Genomic DNA, 17,535 nt, shown 5'->3' with positions numbered 1-17,535 from the left:
CTGGCCTGAGAAGCTGGAGGCCCAGGTTGAGGATCCAATGTTCATCAAATGATCAAAGGCCTGAAGCCCTGGACATGAAATCTTTCTTTCCATTTCCTTTTCTTAGAGAATGAATTGCACGAGTGGCAAAGAATGCCCTTTCCAAAGCTTTTATGTGCAGTGCGAGGGCTAACTTCAGAGTCCTTCAGCGCTGAACATAAAAATGTAAGTGCACTTTCAATCTGGGCCCAGCTGCAGGGCCAGCATCGAGGAACCCTTCTTTCAAAAAGGCTTTTAAGGATTAAGGCCTTCAGTCTTTCAAAAAAAAAAAAAAAAAAAAACAACAACCAAAAAAAACCCCTACACTACGGACTTTTAAGAATAAACTTAGAATAATTTGAGTTTCTTGTTCCACTGTCTGGTTTATTAGAAAGTAGACAACAATGCATTTTTAAATCAAAGTAAATAGAGGAGTACTTAGTTTCAGCAGTGGGAAAGTAGAAAGCAATCAATAAATGCCTTGGCTCTTTAGTGGGGTCTTTAATAGGGTAGGTTGGGAAAAGGAGCTCCTTTTTCATGTAATGATTTACTTCCCTGCATTCTCTTAGACAGTTAACTGTAAATGCCTTTGTCATTTACAATTTCTTCTGCTGCTCATTGAATTAGTGCTAATACTTACTCTGTTAAACACATACATTCATATCTTCTACTACCTTGCTTTTTGCCACCCCTTATATTATTTTAAATGCTGAAAGCCACCAGCAAGGGACTTGATCATAAAGCCTAAAGCAGGTGAAAAGAAATCAAGTTGGAGAAGATTTTGTGCTAGACATCTGCCATGTCAGTTGGACAGCCCCAACTTCTTTGAGGAAGGGAATTTTAAGGAACAAAATTTTAAAAAATCAAAGCATCTTGGTCTAGGACACTTTGCAGAATGGTAAAAGTTGGTGCCAATGGCAGAAAAGCCCCCGTGGTGTACTTAGGGGGGATTGAGCTGATGGGAGGACATGCAGGAGCTCACAGGAGCACTGGGACGGATTTCCTATGGGGGCAGGTTCTTAATGAATTTCACTTTCCTGAACGCAGTAAATGCAATGACTGCATCTGTGCACTGACTCCAAACAGCCACATTAAATAATCTTCTTAGATACTGGAACGGTCAGAGAGCAGTGATGTCTATCCAGTGCTACCATTCCTGTGTCATGTCAGCAGAAATTCTTAAAGGCAAAATGTATCCTTCTGTTCAGTTGTACCAATAATTAAAGCTGCTATTTATCGTGTAGTTTATTACTATCATGTTTTTCTTCCTAGATTCATTCATATGCTGTTGCCTAGAAAGTTTGGACAATTGATCCTTGACGTTCCATTCGAACCTGGTGTTCTATGATTCTTTGATTCTGTGATATGCAGAGTAGTTACAAGACCCTGATCCTATACCCATCAAACTAATAACAAAAACTAAACAGTACTGAATCTGACCTTACCGTAACATATTTAAATACTATTTAACATGTTTTAACTATGATATCTATTTAACTATGATAGCTTCTTGTACACAGATACAATTTTAAGACAGTTAACAAATCACCTCTCACTTCCATGACAGACTGCTTAGTACAAGCTTTGGTTTTGAGTTAGAAGATGAGAAGTGACTTAGTTCAAACCATGTGCATTTTCATGATTTAAATAAATAGAGAAAATGATAATGGATTGTTTCTGTAGATAACAATGCTTGCTGGATTTTTGATAAAGACTGTTTTTCTGAGACTGATTTCTGCTGAGAATTTCAATGTTCTTGATGTATTTACAAGTTTTATCCTTTGTTACTAGTGAAGATAAGCTGATTTAGATTTAGTCTGCTTGATATTCCTTCCTCACCCCAAACTCACGGTAACTCTGAGCTGATCAGGTTTTTTTTCTTTTTGTGTGATCTAGAGAAAAGTCGAGAATTTTCTCATTTCATGTCTTTCCCGCAGGCTTATTGTAGTGACTAAAAGTGTGATATATTGCAAGACATTTTTATTGAGTGTTTCTGGCACCAAAAAAAAAAAAAAAAAAAAAAGGAAAGAAAAAAAAAGAAAGAAATGAGATTATGAGTCTTCCCACTTTCATTTTTCTGAACTGAGAGGCTTGGATAGTGTAGATAATAGTTTGATTTTTAGATATTAATCCAGTCAGCAGCTGCTTAGGGTTTGCTGACCATCCATTTTCTTGTGTTTGAACTAGCTGGAACGAGATGAGTCAAAGGAAAGGCAAATATGAATTTTAAAATCCTTTTAAAGTATTGATTTCCAAATTCTAAAACCCAGCAAAAAGATTTGATTTAGCAAAGCCAAACCCACAGTTTATTCTCTTGTATTCAAAAGCTTGGATTATAATTGATGAGCACACACGCTCTAGCCTGGGCTGGCTGTTGAGGTTATCTCCCCAAGTCCTTTCCTTGCCCCTGCTACCCTATTGTCTGAGGGTCTTGTGAGTCAGCTCCTGAGCAGATGCAGTTTATACCGTGACATTTTAAGGCAAAACAAAAGATTCCTTAATTCGCCTTCTGACTCATCGTGATCAAATGATTTGGGCTAATCTGAACCCTTGCTGAGGTTTTGCTTATCTGCTGTGTGGATTTAACAATCATAATGAAGTTGTGGGGTTAGCTCCTCTCTGAAAGGATCTTATGAAAGGAAATGCTTGCCCATACTCGTGTTAAGATGGATTCAATCTGCTTATTTTTGAGTCCTTATGCAAAGTCTGAGAAAATTCTATTGTTCAGTTGTGCAGATACAAGTCCAGAGCTGACTGTTTCTGACATGCTTTTGGTGAAGAGGGAATATTTTTTCAGCCTAGCATCCAGGTTCCCCCATGAAAATAAAATTTAACATACTACATGTCATACAGTGGTTAGGAGAATATATGGTGTGAAAGAGAGATTACCTTTTTTTAAAGGTATCTAATGTTAAGAGGACAAAACATGGGATTAGAAATAGGTGGTATTCTGGATAAAAATTTACAACAGAAAAATTCAGGCTAATTTTTTTTATGTTCCAAGTTTGAATTAGTCACATTGCTGATGTTTGAGATTTGGATGAGATAGATTATTATGTCTAGGAACACAGAAAAGTAATGCAGGCCAATGGATCCAAAAAACTGGGGTTTGCTTTGTGTACCATTGTGCTATCCATAAGACTGCCTCAATTCTCAGCAGCAATAATACCAACCACTTAAATCTGAAATGTTGCTATTTCAATTTCCGAAGGAAGTTCCCAGTGTCCATGTAAACATATCATATGTTGTAAGGCCGGTTTTTCAAATAAGCTGCATTTATGTATTGTAACTTTTATGTAATGAGTTACCCTGGAAACACAATTAGGCAAATAGTGCTCATTCTTACAGCCTTTCCCAGCAGATAATTAATCACAATGAGAGCTGGGCCCCCAGCTATATGCAGAAGTGTATATAGGGAATGTATAGGATAGTTTTTTATGGTCCAGCCTGAGATGCTCAGCAAGCTCTCAGTATTTAAGAAAAGCTATTTAAAACAGTGTTTATTTCCTTTGAAAAGCACATTTTGACATATAACACTTTAAAGCTTTAGGCAGGTTATTCACTGTATAGAGTCACTGATTAACAGTTCATAAAAGGAAGATAAAAATGTAGCATGTTCTACAAGCTTCTGTTGTGAGATGCATTAGTGACCACGGGGTAGATGTTGTTGGTTGATATTTTCTAGTGGATGTTGGATGGTCTGCATTTTTAGGTGGTTTCCTTTATGAGATACAGAAATTTCAAACAAAAAGCAAATAAGTTATGAATGTGATTTCTTTGATTTTTTTTTCTTTTTTTTATATAGTTTAGTGGTCAGGGATTACCCTTAAAGAGCCATATTTCTTGAGCTTTTTGCTATTCTGAGGATTTTACTGGAAAAGAATTGGGAGTAGGAAAGTATGGTAGAAGGCAATCCTAATTATCCAGAGTTTGGGGCAAATGAATTGTGAAGAAAGACTGATCAGACATGGGCTTTTCCTTGGGAAAGGGAGCACGAAGGGGGGTCCCCATAGAGCGTTAGAAGACCCTGAAAGAAACGTATTGATGTCAGTAAGCAGCTTGAGATAGTGACTAATTTGAAAACAAGGGGTCATTGACTGAAACTAAGGAGGAGACAAGCAGATAAGGAATTTGGGCGGCATTTTTTCACACAATGGGTAGGTTGGAATATGGAAAAGTGAAAAAGCTGGCCATGGAAGTACCGTGCCACTGGTTCGAGAAACAGCTGAATAAATGTTTGGGAAAGGAGGTTTATATACAGAGTGAAAAACTACTTCTTTTTCAGTAGCTAATCTTATGCAGCAGAGAAGCGTTCAAGGGACTGGATGGTAGTATTCTTCCTGTAAAGGGTACAATGTATATTGCCTAACTAAAGTGTGCTTTTTCCACAACTTATATAGCTGGACCAGTTCAGTCACTTTTTAGGATAAACTCTGTTAAAGAATGAATCCACGATAATTGCATCTTTTATTCAGGTCACTCCATGTACTGTCTTGTGAAAGCATTACCACCTACGTGCAATGTAAAATGGAAGTATTGTAAATCATAATTCTTACAATATAATAGTTTCATGTGAGCGAGCTACCTCCGTGTCCCCTGGAAAGAAAATTTGTATTTTCCAAAGGGGACTCCAAGATTTTTTAAGGCCAACTGAGGCATGTTTTCAGAAATGTCATTTCTTCCAATAAGCATCTAAACTTCATTCATGTTCAATTCAGCACACGGAGATCGACTGCCTCTCAGGTAACTTATCAATAGCTTCTGGAAGAGATACTAAAAGGAGCAAATTGTGTAAAACTCTATAGGTGCTGATCCTGGGAAGCACCTGTAAGCCAGCAGTAGCAGCATATTCACAATTCTTTCTGCAATGTGCTTTGCATGTGCTTTGTGTGTGTCTGCAGGTGCATGAATAAGCTGAACTGAGATGTCTGCACTGGTATTTTCTAGTGTGACCATAGGTGATTATGGGACATCTTATACCATACAGAATATAACTCATTAACTTCCTTTCTTGCATGTAGTAATTTAGGCATATTCATTTTACTTTCAACTTCAGGGGAGGGCAGAGGAAATCTAGATGTAAAAGAGAAACAATTCCTATATGGTACAGAATGCGATGTGACAATTCTCACGCACAGTTGGAGTGAGGAAGGATTGGTCCTCAAATTAGCATCCATTTGCATTCAGTTACAGTGAGTGGTTTCTGCATGTTTTTTCTGCATTGACAAAGGATATTAGCTTAAAAGCTGACATGTCAGCAGTGAGTTCTATCCTTGCAAGGCTGCTAAAATCAGTATAAAGCTTAGAAGCATTATTTTCCTGTAGCATTTTTTAAAATATTAGACTGCTTCTAGGTGTTCCATCTTCAGTGTCACCTTCCTTTGGACTGTGTACTGACAAAGCCATATCACATTTATGCATTTATAAAATGCAGTCCTCAAGTATTAATGTAAAATGTGTAAACAATAACACGTTATGTAACGTATGGTCTGTGTGTATATGACTGTCACAAGTATTATAATTATTTCACTTTTATTACCATAAGTACTCCCTTCCTACTTACATGTTTGCCTTGCCCATTGGGTTCTTTTGTTGAAGTTGTTTCAGTTTTAGGTTTTTAATTAAGGTAGTGAAATTTTAATTTTGTTAGGTGTATATAAGTACTTATGTATTCGTCTGAAATTATCAACACTTCACTGATTTAGGTATACATTGGGTCCATCCCTAAGTACATACACACATGCACACAAATTTTGTTCATCTCAGAGACAGAATAAGCTTTTTATGAAAACGCCAGCCTCAGTACATTTATCTTTTTTGTTCTCTTTAAAAGTGTGTCCCTCACTAGGTTTTTGCTGACTCTTTTCTCTTTCCATGAAAAGCTTCCAATGATCCTTCTGACCAATAGCAGAACTCTAGTAGTTACAACAACAGACATCTGGATAACTACAAATGAAAATTGCTTTTATTTTTGCAATTTCTAGCTGATGGTGAGCTCCCTTTTTTATCTCTAATATTTACAAATGTTTTTACTTAATGAGCACTTAGATAATGCAAGTTGAAGGAAGAAAATACTCTCATTTCTTTGCAGCATAGCTGTTACTCATACAACACATTTTTCACTTCCGTGTCCTTCACTACACTATACTGCAACTGGTTTATCTTTTCATTGTGGTTCCATGTTGCTCTGCTTTTGTCATTTCCCTCAAAATCACCAAATGGGGAGGTGAGGGAAATGGAGAAGGCTACGGGCACAAAACATAGACCTCAAACACCATTGGATTTGGCAGATTCTAGCATTTGTGAACCCAAAAGTGCAGAACAGAAACTCAGCTCTTTTCAACCCAGGTTCATTCCAGCTAACTTTAGCCATATAAAACATCTAGTGTTAAGCATCTCACCTAACCTAGTTGTCTAGGTCTCCTCAGTCATCAGTGAGAACGATATACACCTCTGGAGAATAATTCTCAGGCAAATTAATTGCCATCAGAGTTTACCTTCTCTCTCTTAGCTGTTGGGAGAGGAGATGACGAACTCCAATTTGAACTTCAAGGATGGCTGGAGTAGATGAGATGAGGTTGGGCCTTTGAGACTAAGCTAGTTAGTAAATATTACCGGTTTGCCATTAAAACTAATGGTCAGTGAAGAAGTGGTGTTACACTCCCCCTAGTTATGACCCTTTTCTCTTTAATCAGATTGAGTTTGCCCCTCATATGGTGTGATTAAATGTTTTGCTGCAACATTAAGTGCTCAATGGGGCAAACACTTGCTGGAGCAGCTACACGAGCCATCCTTTAGAATTTGTCAGTAGGAAGCTGGAGGCATCCAGGGCTTTAGGAGCATGGCAAATCTATAGCATATCTGTGCTACGTCCAGCTACATTAGACATTGGAAACAGCAAAGCTGTGACAGTGTAATAGTCCATGAGTGCTGATTTACCCTCCTAGCTCCCCAGAGAACCCACTTCTATTCCTATACACTACTGCAGACAGAAGTATAGATGGCTATGTTTGTGTATCAGGCTCTCAACAGACCTGAGTCTAGTCACTGCCTGTCCTTGGGTCTCCATAATTCACTGTCTACCTCCCTCCTATGGCAAAGCTGAATGCAGAAAAGGGCCAGAAAATACAGTACTAAAGCCAAGAAAGCCTATTTGTCAGAATCTTCACACAGGGAGGGAAGAAAGGCAGCACAAAGCCGCTGTGCACAAGTGTGCTTTGACCATGACGCATCACTTTTAGGCATGAGTCATGCAGTCATCACCCAAACATGAAAAACACTTGTATTCTTCCTAAACACAGACACACTCTGATTAGACAGCTCAGTCTCCTCACTGGCACTGTATTTTTTTCCCTTAGTTTCTTTCTCAAGTGTATTTTTGGTATTTCATAATATTACAAGTGAATCTTCCATGGCACTCCCGACTGCCTGTGAGCACTGAGCCGTGTGGGATCTGAGGCTAAAGGCTGCTGAGCAGCAGCATCCTGAAAATATTAATTGGATCTTTTTCAGCTTCCAGCAACAGCAGAGTAAAGGACTGTATTAGTGACTCTTCCTTCAAGATTCTAACAAGCCAGTTTTTAATCTGACCTAACAAGTCCCTTTGCCCTTCAAGGCCTAATTCAAAATCTATACAATACAATAAATATAAAAAGATGCATTAAGCAGGTAATATCTGACTAGAATGAAGCTGAATACTTATCACTATAAAAAGAAAGGCACTTGATGGGTCATTTCTGTATTCCCCTTAGTACTCCATTTTTTTTCTGTTGGGAGAAATGCTTATTCCCACACAGATCATCATAATTTCCTTAAGGAGAAATGGTAAAAGTGTTAATAACCCCCCGTTTACAACCAGCAGCATGACTCCTACATCATATATTCAACTTTGTGATCATTTCATGATCAAGGGGAACAGAAAGAGGACTGAGAAAGGTGTAAAGGGTATTGGAAAAAAAAATAGACTATCTATCTAGGTCCTCACCTCTCTAGTGTCCAAGCACCTTGTAATCATTAATGGACTTGCTTTCATAACAACTCATTAGGTAGGAAAAAAGTGGTTCATTTTATAAATGATGGTGTGAAACACAGGGTGAATTTAATGATTTAGCCAAAGTGGTGCAGGAAGTCAGAGTCTCAGTCTGGAAGAGATCTGAAATGTATCTAAACATAGCCCCCTAATGACCAAGCCATCCTTTAGGACTCACAGTAACAAATTTGGAGCCATTCTGCAGAGTTATAATCATATCTTTTTGAGGATATATGCTGGTAGATCTGAAAGTTGTTTCCAACTAGAAAAATCCTTTTTAATTTAATATTTATGAGTGAAATGTATTTGTGAAACATTCACAAAGAAAATCCTTCAGTTTGGGTTATTTAAAAAGAAACCCCCCACAAATAACTGCTTTGATGAAGTATTTAAGCATCATTTTATTTTTATAAATACACAGAAAATTCAGAGCATCTAGAATCTAAAATATTCCTTTTAAGACAGGGCTTTAATATAAAATTCCATCAGTTTCACAGAATATACACTGCACTTTTCATTAGTGCTGAATAAAATAGGACTTTTGACTTTGCTTTCAGCGTATGCTCAAGCCTATTACAGAAAAATCTCAAAGATTACCTTAATTAAGCCAAAATTTTCATGCATTTATATAACAAATGCTGATTGTTCTTATAACCTGGAAAAAAAGAAGAAAAAAAAAAAAAGAAAAGAAAAAAAAAACACAAAAAAAACCAACCCAGCACATTTTCAGGTGCCCAAGCTCTGTAGTTTGCTGAACCTGAAAAATACTGTTTGATGATATGCCTTAATTTTTCCTTCCCAGCTGATACATTTAAAGATTTTACCCCTCTTGTCAAACTTTGTCATATTCCTGTGCCATCACAGTGACAGCAATACTGCTACAATGGGGAAGGGATGATCCTCCACAGAGTGTTTGTCGTGTGTCTTGTGCTTAGCAAAATAGGTCCCCTGCCACGCTTAGGGGGATGAGAAAAGAGGGAAGCTTTCATTATTATAGTCATAAAACTAACGTTAGTTAATTCACTGTGATTTTAAATATGGCAGGCTGCTGGTCACCTCATGGAGCCTATGGCAGCAGAATTTGGCCAGGTCGTTATTCACTGAGGGAGAAAAAGGGAACTTAACTTTTATCCGTGTTTTTATGACATACTGGATACTCCACTTAGGCAACTATCTAAGGGCAAACACTTTAACCCCTTGAGATCTGCTAATCAGGAGCACCAGCTGTTAAGTGCCAGCGTGCATCCTGCATTCATGCCTGCGGGGAGAGAAAGGGTTGCAAAGGATATGACCCTAAACTTCAGAAACCGCTTCTCTCCTTGGGGGCAAAATATCATTCAGCTTGCATCTTCTCTTGTTTTCTTTTAGTTTATCCAGTTAATGTTCCTGATGTGGGTTGTTGTGCACTCACTGTGAATGCTTCAAGCCTTTTGGAAGATGATAGTTAATTACTGAAGTTAAAATCTGGCTTGCACTGGTGTGGAAGTGCTTTCAGAGGTATTTACTCAGCGAGCTCACTGAGCTGCTAAGGGAAGGGGAAGGCTGGTACTATCCGGCTCACAATGAATTACTGCAAAAGCATGTTCTGTTTTTTAAAAAAAGCACATTGCAAAGTCATTTTTCACAATAGTGCTGGTACAATATTAGATCAGTCTCACACTAACTTACATTCGTACATTCATTTAAAACAAGCAGTGAAATCCATTGTGTAAAAACCTGTCACAAACACAAACCAAATTTATTCCCTGCAGAGTAAAATACAGTCAAAAGGTGAAAAGGCAGTTTTTTATTGTTTAAATGCTGCTTCTTTTATCCCTCTCTAGTTTCTGAAACCAGTAGCACTGTTAAGCAGACAGATATGTATTGATGGGGAGAAAAGATAGAAAATATTGCCTTTTTGACATATTTTGTGTTCTCTTTTACAAATGTCAATGCTCTCCAGCCTAGTATTTTTAACCCTTCCTCTAGATTATTTCTTGTATGACAATAAATTTACATCTGCATTTATTACTGGACTTCATAATTTAGTAGCCTGAGAAAAACACTTCAATAACGGGATATCCATGGAATCAGTGGATTGAGTTCTTCCAGCTTTTACTCTAAACCACTGCATCAAATGTACTTTATATGTGGGCTTTCCAGATAAGCAATGTTTAAAATACCTTAGCAGCGTGTGGATGTTTTGTAGCCATCTCAGTAAAAGCATGACTTGACCCCAATGTCCTGAGAAGCAATATCCCTCTCTCCCAATGTCATGTAGCATATGCTGTATTTTTTGTCACCCGAAAAGGCTCAAAAGCATAAATAAAATGTAATTGGTTACTATGGAATGTTATGCCATACTGCTGTACTCTCAGCTTAAAGAGAAAGACTGAGCATGGCAAAGAAGGTGTTGAATTTGTGTCAGACTTCAGCAAAATAATTCCAAAGGGAGTTGAAAGCTCACGATGCACTTAAACACTGAGCTTCTCTCACCTGTAAAGGCAGGTTGGGTTCAGACCTCCCTTTGTGCCTTGAAAATCTCTTCCTTTGTCTGTCTCTGTCACCGGAAAACTTTCTACAGGCTATTGCACACGTCAGTGGAAGTGAGCTGAATCTACATGGTATAACAGCAGTCTAGCCTAAGCTTGAAGAGAAAAAAAGCCCTCATCACAAAATGAGATTTAATAGGGGACTAGCAATATGCATATTTAAACACATTTGTTTTAGCCACAATAAGGGAATAGTTGCAGAACATGTAGGTGCAGAGGAGGAAGAGAGGTTTACTCATGTAGACAGAAAACAAGTCATGCTGGCTTTATCCTATGCCATTGATTTCATCCCTTTTCCTTTTCTTATTCCAAGATATTTTTCTTCCAAAACAGAATCCTGTCTTTGCAGCCCTAAGCTTTGTTGACCAGTCTCTCTAAGTACTTAGGTAGTCCCCATCACGATAGTATCCAAGGCATTCAGAGGTGGAAAAAAGGGGGTAGCAGACCACTCCATGTCTCTGCTTTGGATTGTCTCTAACACCCTGGCATCTCAACAAGACACTTGATTTGGGCAAAATCATACTTCCCTCTCCTTTTCCTTTTAATTACCTATGACTGAGGATGTCAGAAGTGCTTTTGGGTGACCTGCTGATCACAACCCATGGGTTGGGGGACACTAATCAGGAAAAACTGACATTTCAGGGACTTTACTGACAAAATACTTCAGAACAAGCTTCCCGTTAAGCACACCAGCCCACTAGGACTGTTCTTATGTTCCATTGCAAGCATATGCTTTGCTGATTTGCTAGATCAGGAATTTTTGATCAAGTGTAGTTCATACTATTAGTCATGTCATTCCCTTAATGATGATAAAAAGGCAAGTGTCAGTTCACTAGTAACTGCCTGCAATCTGCATCACAGAAACGGACAAATTAACTCTTTCAAAGGTAAGCTCAGAAGCCTGTCTGGCCATTAAGGAGTGTTATTATGCCTTGTCATGAACCTTTTTCCTTTTTGTCCTGAGGCTACAGTAATTTCCAATAAAGACCATCCCTCACTGGTGGGGCGACATATATGTTCACAGCCATGTAGCACTCGAGCCTGCCAGCTCCAGTGGGAGGATCTCCAGGTTCATCCTTGCAGCACACAGCTCAGAGGACAGCTCAGGACAGTGTTTAACCTCGTGCGTGGATGACAGTGTCTTAAATTTTTCTCATATCTTAATTTCTGAGAGTTGCTCTGATGTTGAGCCAAAATGCTACTGGGACGTTTTATTTCCTGGTAATCAAATGAAGCTACAAGTAAGGCTGTAAAGCATGTGCAGTACTCACACAGCTCTAGTCCCATGGATATCTGTGGTGAAACAGGAAAATCCCACCTAACTGCACATTTATGTGTGAGAATAAACACAGAAATGAGCTACTGTGTTACACCAGTGTTAGGGTTTGCAGCAAGAGTACCTTTACTGATGCTTTCCAGGTGAATTGCCACTGGAAAACCTGCAACAGATTTAAGTTATAATTATTGTCACCATTATCAGATTTTACAGCATATGTAAGTATGTATTGCTTTGCTCTGTTGTAAGAAGATTTTGGGGTTTTTTAATTTTAAAATATAATTATTTTTTTTTTCAAAGCCCATCCCTGTAAATCCCAGTGGTTGGAGAGGGCGGGGAGCGGGGAGCAAAAGTCGTACATACAATACCCCAATCCCTGGCAATTAGCAATACTATCTGTCAGATAACCTTCTAAGTTGTCACTATTTTATTTACTGAATTAATTAATTTCATTTCTGATACAGCTGAAGAACACATTTTCATTGATATGAAGAACATATTGCAAGTCAATTATTCTTGTAGAGCCAATGTTATTTTAAATTATCTTTTCATATCTTTTATCAAGGACACCAAATGAAATCATTCACTATTAGTTACTTTTCTGAATTTTTTAAAAGGTGGTGCTGAGCTATAAAGTTGAGTTGGGTAAGTGAGGAGGTGAATGATGTTTACATTGACATGAACCTAATTACGGTTAGACAAGCCCCTAAATTACAAGAGTTGTAGAAAGAGTGATAAGCATTTGGTCCAATTTTAAAAATCCAATTCTGAGGACTAAACAAGTATGTTTCCAGATGTATGCAAGTTACCTGTTGCAAGAACAATGCTTTAGGTGCATGGCCCACAAGTTGGCCACTGAGACACCTGTGAATAGTTGGCCATATTTAAATGCCTCCAGAAGGAAGTCGCGATTGGCACAGGCTGGGCCAGGAAGTTCCCAGGGCCAGACAATGGAAAATGGTTGTCAAATTGCACATCCAAGGGCCACAGTCTTCTTCAGAGCTGAGTATCCTTTAAAATAGAAGCAGATTGCAGAATTGTAGCCAATCACTGCCCTTGATAAACCATCTCATGACAAAAGTGAATGTACAAAAGTGGAGAGACCTGAGGTCAGCACCTTTCTAAGCTTCTCAAGCTACAAACCCACATCTGCCCTAGGAGAGTGCGTGGCCAACCAGGGCAGCAGGGAATAGTGGAGCGGAGATGGAGGTACACTTGAGCTAGGATGACCCTTTGCCCATCTGCCTGATGCTTTAGCACCATGAGATGTTCTTGCAAGATGCAGAAGGGAACAGGTGCACGAAAGCCAAATTCTGTAGCTGAACTTTTTAGCTCGAAGGATTTCCAACCAGTCTTGGAGCTCATACAGGAGGGGAAATCCTGATTTCCCCTCAATCCCTCAAAAACACATTATCAGATTAGGCCCTTAAGGAAAATGAGGAGGGTGGTCTTGAAATGTCTTACACTAGAGGAAACTGAGGAGGAAATCAGTATCTCCCTGCCCCCTTCAGTTCTCTAGTCTTATTATAAGAAAGGGAAGAGGCCTGAGGACTTGCTTTGATCTCCATAGATCATGTCCTGAAAGAAAGCACCTCCATGTGCACAGAGGAAGGGAGCTGTTGGGTTGTCTGTGTCTGTTATCTGTGTCCTGGTGCTCCTGATCATTACACAGCAGCCATATCCAGAATCCCAAAGTATAACCTAAAGAAAGTGCCTTAGATTTTCCAGATGAAACAGTGATGACACAGCAAGATGGTCTGGCAGGTCCTGAACAAGGGAGCCGTGGACAGGTTTTCTGGATCTCAACTGCAAGTGACAAAAGGTCACCTAAACCTTGTTTTTACAGAGTTAATTCTTTGTGTGGTTCAGGCCCTTAATTCAGTGCATACTCTTAGAATTGACAAAGGGACACTCAGTGGCCTTGCCATGACAGACCCTTAGGTTCTGCAAAATATATTCTGCTCTAGGGGAAGAGACATTTTTAAGAATTTGTTTTTCTTTGGCTTCTCTTGAATTAATGTTAGTAAAAGGTGCCCCAACCTCTTATTTTTCGATATGAACACAAAAATTGCAGCTGCCTGCCAAATCTGCTGAGAGATGGATGTAATAATTTTCAATTGGACTGTTAGCCCAAAGGGAACCTGATAGCAAGAGATTGACAGATGCAGCATGGATTATCTTGTGCTCTGAACTCAGCCCAATTTGTGGTTTGTTGCAGGTGCTAAAGAGATTGATATTGCTGCTACCCTGGAGCACTTGAGGGACCAGAGACCAGGCATGGTCCAGACAAAGGTACTGTCAATAAATCCACTGGGATTTTAAATACATTAAAGGTCTTTCACAGTAGTTGTTTTCATGACAGAAGAGAGAGGGTATGACCTAATTTAACGCAGGTCGCTTGCTGATTACTGTTTGGCTCCCTACCAACTGAGGTTTATTTATGCTGAAGATTTATCTAGGTTACTTTCTTTGGTGTTTACTGTTCTTTCTTGTAACATCTCCAACATCTATCTTGATTACCATATATGAAGGGCAGTCAAGACAACAATCTATAGCCTGCTAAAGAAAATGTGCATTTGAAAGAATGTTCTTGTTTCATCCTGAACTATGGATTATTTGCTTAGACTCTCTGTGCTTAACTGTGCATGTAATATTTTTTTTAAAGCTTCTATTCATGAAAGAGAATGTAACTGCTGCATTTGATTTTTTTAATGGGGAAAAAAACCCAGAAGTTTTAAGTTAAAGGAAATAAAGTTTTGTAGGAAATCTAGTAAATTTTAGTATCTTTGAATGGAAGAAGCTTACATCATGCCTACAGCCTTGTCCTTTGTGGGTGTAACACGAAAACTATGTTTGTACCCTTTGGTGAGGTGAATGCCTTACTCTCTAATTCCTGTCAGTTGTAATAGTTTTGACATTTTTCCACAATGTAAAACTTTTAAAGATAGCCGATAGTGTGATTGTAGTCCCTTAAATTAGAAATGAAACTTACTATTATTAACAATTCCAGTGTTGTATGGAATGATATTTTACAGTATTTGCTGCAAGTTAAGAGCTGCAAATATGTCAATAAAGAAACTTGTTCCTGGCATGGAGACCAAATAAATCTGTTTATGACATTATAAAATATCAAATGGTAGTTATAGTCCCGAACTGAGTAGCAATGTGACAGCACTCTGTCTTGGCCAAGCTGGAACTGACAGGGATTTCTGCATCATTTAGGGAGCTGAAATTGCTGAGGGGCAAAGGTGAAATAAATGTGCTGCAGAAATCAACATCACTTTCATAACTTTTCCTGAATCTCTTCCCAATCATTCTATTTTCCCACTAATATGAGGAGAAGTAGTGCTGAAGAACAGCTGGGGGAACGTTAATTATTATTTACCAATTAAGTAAGTGCATGAAAAATAAAGATAAGCCAGTCAAAGCTAACTAAGCTTTATCTGCAGGTAAGACAAGAAAATCACACAAATCGTTCTTCTGCTTTGATTATTCAGACTGAAAAAAAAATGCAAATCGCACACAGTATTCAATGTTATATATATGTACTCTGAGAGAAGATGCAAGTCCTGGACTACTCTGTAAATGCCTCCAAAATATATAGCAGCTCTGTAGCAACATAGAGCTCAGATTCCAGTTTCTTTTTCAGAGCAGAGAAATTATGGCTTGTTGCCTTCAGCAGAAGAAAAAACATCACTCCAGAACCAAAGAATGAGGTTATGTGAACGAATTCTCTTACTTAGCTCAGCAATAGTTACCCTAGTTCCATGAAAATCTCCCTTAAGACATGTTTTTTTCCCTCCAAACATCTGTCTGGAAGAGCTCCAGAAAAAAAATGTATCCTGTGTTTTCATCCAGGATGAAAAATTTTCTCAGGATATTGCTTATCTCTCCTCTTGCTTCTTCTTCCATCATTGTCATTTTCTCAAAACCACCCAAATCACTTATTCAAGCTAATGTCTTGCAAATTATAAATATCTGGTTACATGCTAGCAATGCACGATCCCCAGAGAATTTTTCTGATGGATTTAAACAAACCCCTGTGCTTTCCCAACTGAATACAAATAAGGAATATTAGACTCTTGGAGTAATTTAAAACGATGGATTAAAAGTCAGGTTAGAAATGCCAATTAGAGAATATCCCCAGGCAAAATAAACATCAACTTCCTTCAGCAATGTTATTGTGTTTCCAGCAGGCAGCGCTCCACATTTCCAGTAGGCATAGGAAAGATTTGTTTGCAGCATTTTGTCTTCTGGAAGGGATCTTTAATTCAAAAGCATTGTATGTAATAAATTCTAATGAAATTATCAGAACGACATTCTGCATTTCTGGGAAGCATAATAGAGGGTTTGTGGGTTTGTGGAATTTTTTTTGCAGAGGAATCATAAAATAGAATTGATATGCTACATGTGAGAGGAAAAAGTAATGAAGGAGGAAGTGTATTCTCTGTGATGGGAAAAATATATATTTCCTTTTTCTCCTCTCTCCTTCTATATCCTTCCTCTCACAACCTGTAATATCAGCTAGATTCTTTATTGTATCATATATGCTACATGTACCCAGTTTGTTTTCCTGTGAATTTTTGTTTGTAGACTTAATGAAACATAGCTTATTATTTTTTATTAAGTATAGTCTTGTCACCTCTGCGTTATAGGTGGACTGACACCACTGAATGCCCATCCAGCTCAGTTTTCTAGGCAAAACTAGATGTTAAAATTCATGTCCAGACAACCTTGTATACGCCAATAGCATATGTGAATGGCAATATAGCTGTACAGACCAACAAACTGAGCTCCTTGAAAAATTGCTCTGTGTTCATCCTCGTGGAAGAGTGTGGAAGGTGTGTAAAGGCTTTTCTTTGGACAGTGGTGACATACATCAATAGAAACTGCACTCTCTGTGTTTTGCCTGTGTGTACTATGCAGAAGGATGGAGGGGGAAGAGCTCAGCTGCACCATCCCAGAAAGGCCACATCCCCACACATCTCGTGTCTGCTCTACTGCAGTCCCCTTTACTGCAGTGTTTCACTGTCAGTTTTGAGTCTGGACATAAAGGTCACACTTTGTAAGTTGTTTTGCCTCAACCATTAAGGTCCCATCTGAGGTCTGCTGGTAGTCTCCACTGAATTTGTCTCCAAAATCCATACTGAGTTCCTGTTGCTCAGTCCACAGTCCCCAGGCGAGACAGACACTCTTGCTCGGGGGTGCAATGCTGCCCTGTGCTCACGTCAGGGGTGACTGGAGGGTGACCTCCTTGAGGGGTCAGCTGATCTCCAGCTTGACAGATCATCATAATAAGGTGAACACACCCTGAACCTACAAGCTTAAAGGGCAGATTTGCTGAGTGAGTTACTTTAGAGCAATACAAATTATTTTCAGCAATGGGACTAATAATAAAGTCTTATAGTCCTCAATCTTACAAGGTTTTCCTGGCTGTGGTATACTCAGATGAAGAATACCTTACGTAGCCTCATTACCATGGGGACCTTCCCTCATTCTAAACTGATTCTCACATCCTGAAAGAGGCCCCTGCTCATCTCTGGAACTTGACTGCATCACTGTGTCAGCCCCATCGTGTTCAGATCACCTTCTTCTGTTGTTGTCCTCCCCGTTTTCCAAGGACTGGCTTGGTGGGGGCCAGCTGTCCCACTCAGAACTGAGTGCCAGCATTCCAGGACCAC

The 17,535-nt window shown here is 38.9% G+C and overlaps 1 protein-coding gene across 1 annotated transcript in view; it reads left to right on the top strand.

Moving 5' to 3' along the window:
* The window catches only part of PTPRN2 (protein tyrosine phosphatase, receptor type N2), a 577,227-nt gene that overhangs the window by 552,997 nt on the left and 6,695 nt on the right, over positions 1-17,535 (top strand). Inside the window, exon 21 of the mRNA XM_017819358.1 lies at positions 14,073-14,146. Within this exon, the coding sequence (XP_017674847.1) occupies positions 14,073-14,146 (74 nt within the window). The remainder of the gene's footprint in view (positions 1-14,072; positions 14,147-17,535) is intronic.

Source organism: Lepidothrix coronata, unplaced genomic scaffold (assembly GCF_001604755.1).
Source record: "Lepidothrix coronata isolate B3197 unplaced genomic scaffold, Lepidothrix_coronata-1.0 Scaffold74, whole genome shotgun sequence".
Taxonomy (NCBI): domain Eukaryota; kingdom Metazoa; phylum Chordata; class Aves; order Passeriformes; family Pipridae; genus Lepidothrix; species Lepidothrix coronata.
Note: the sequence above shows the minus strand (reverse complement) of the source record. Positions and strands in the feature narration are given on the sequence as shown.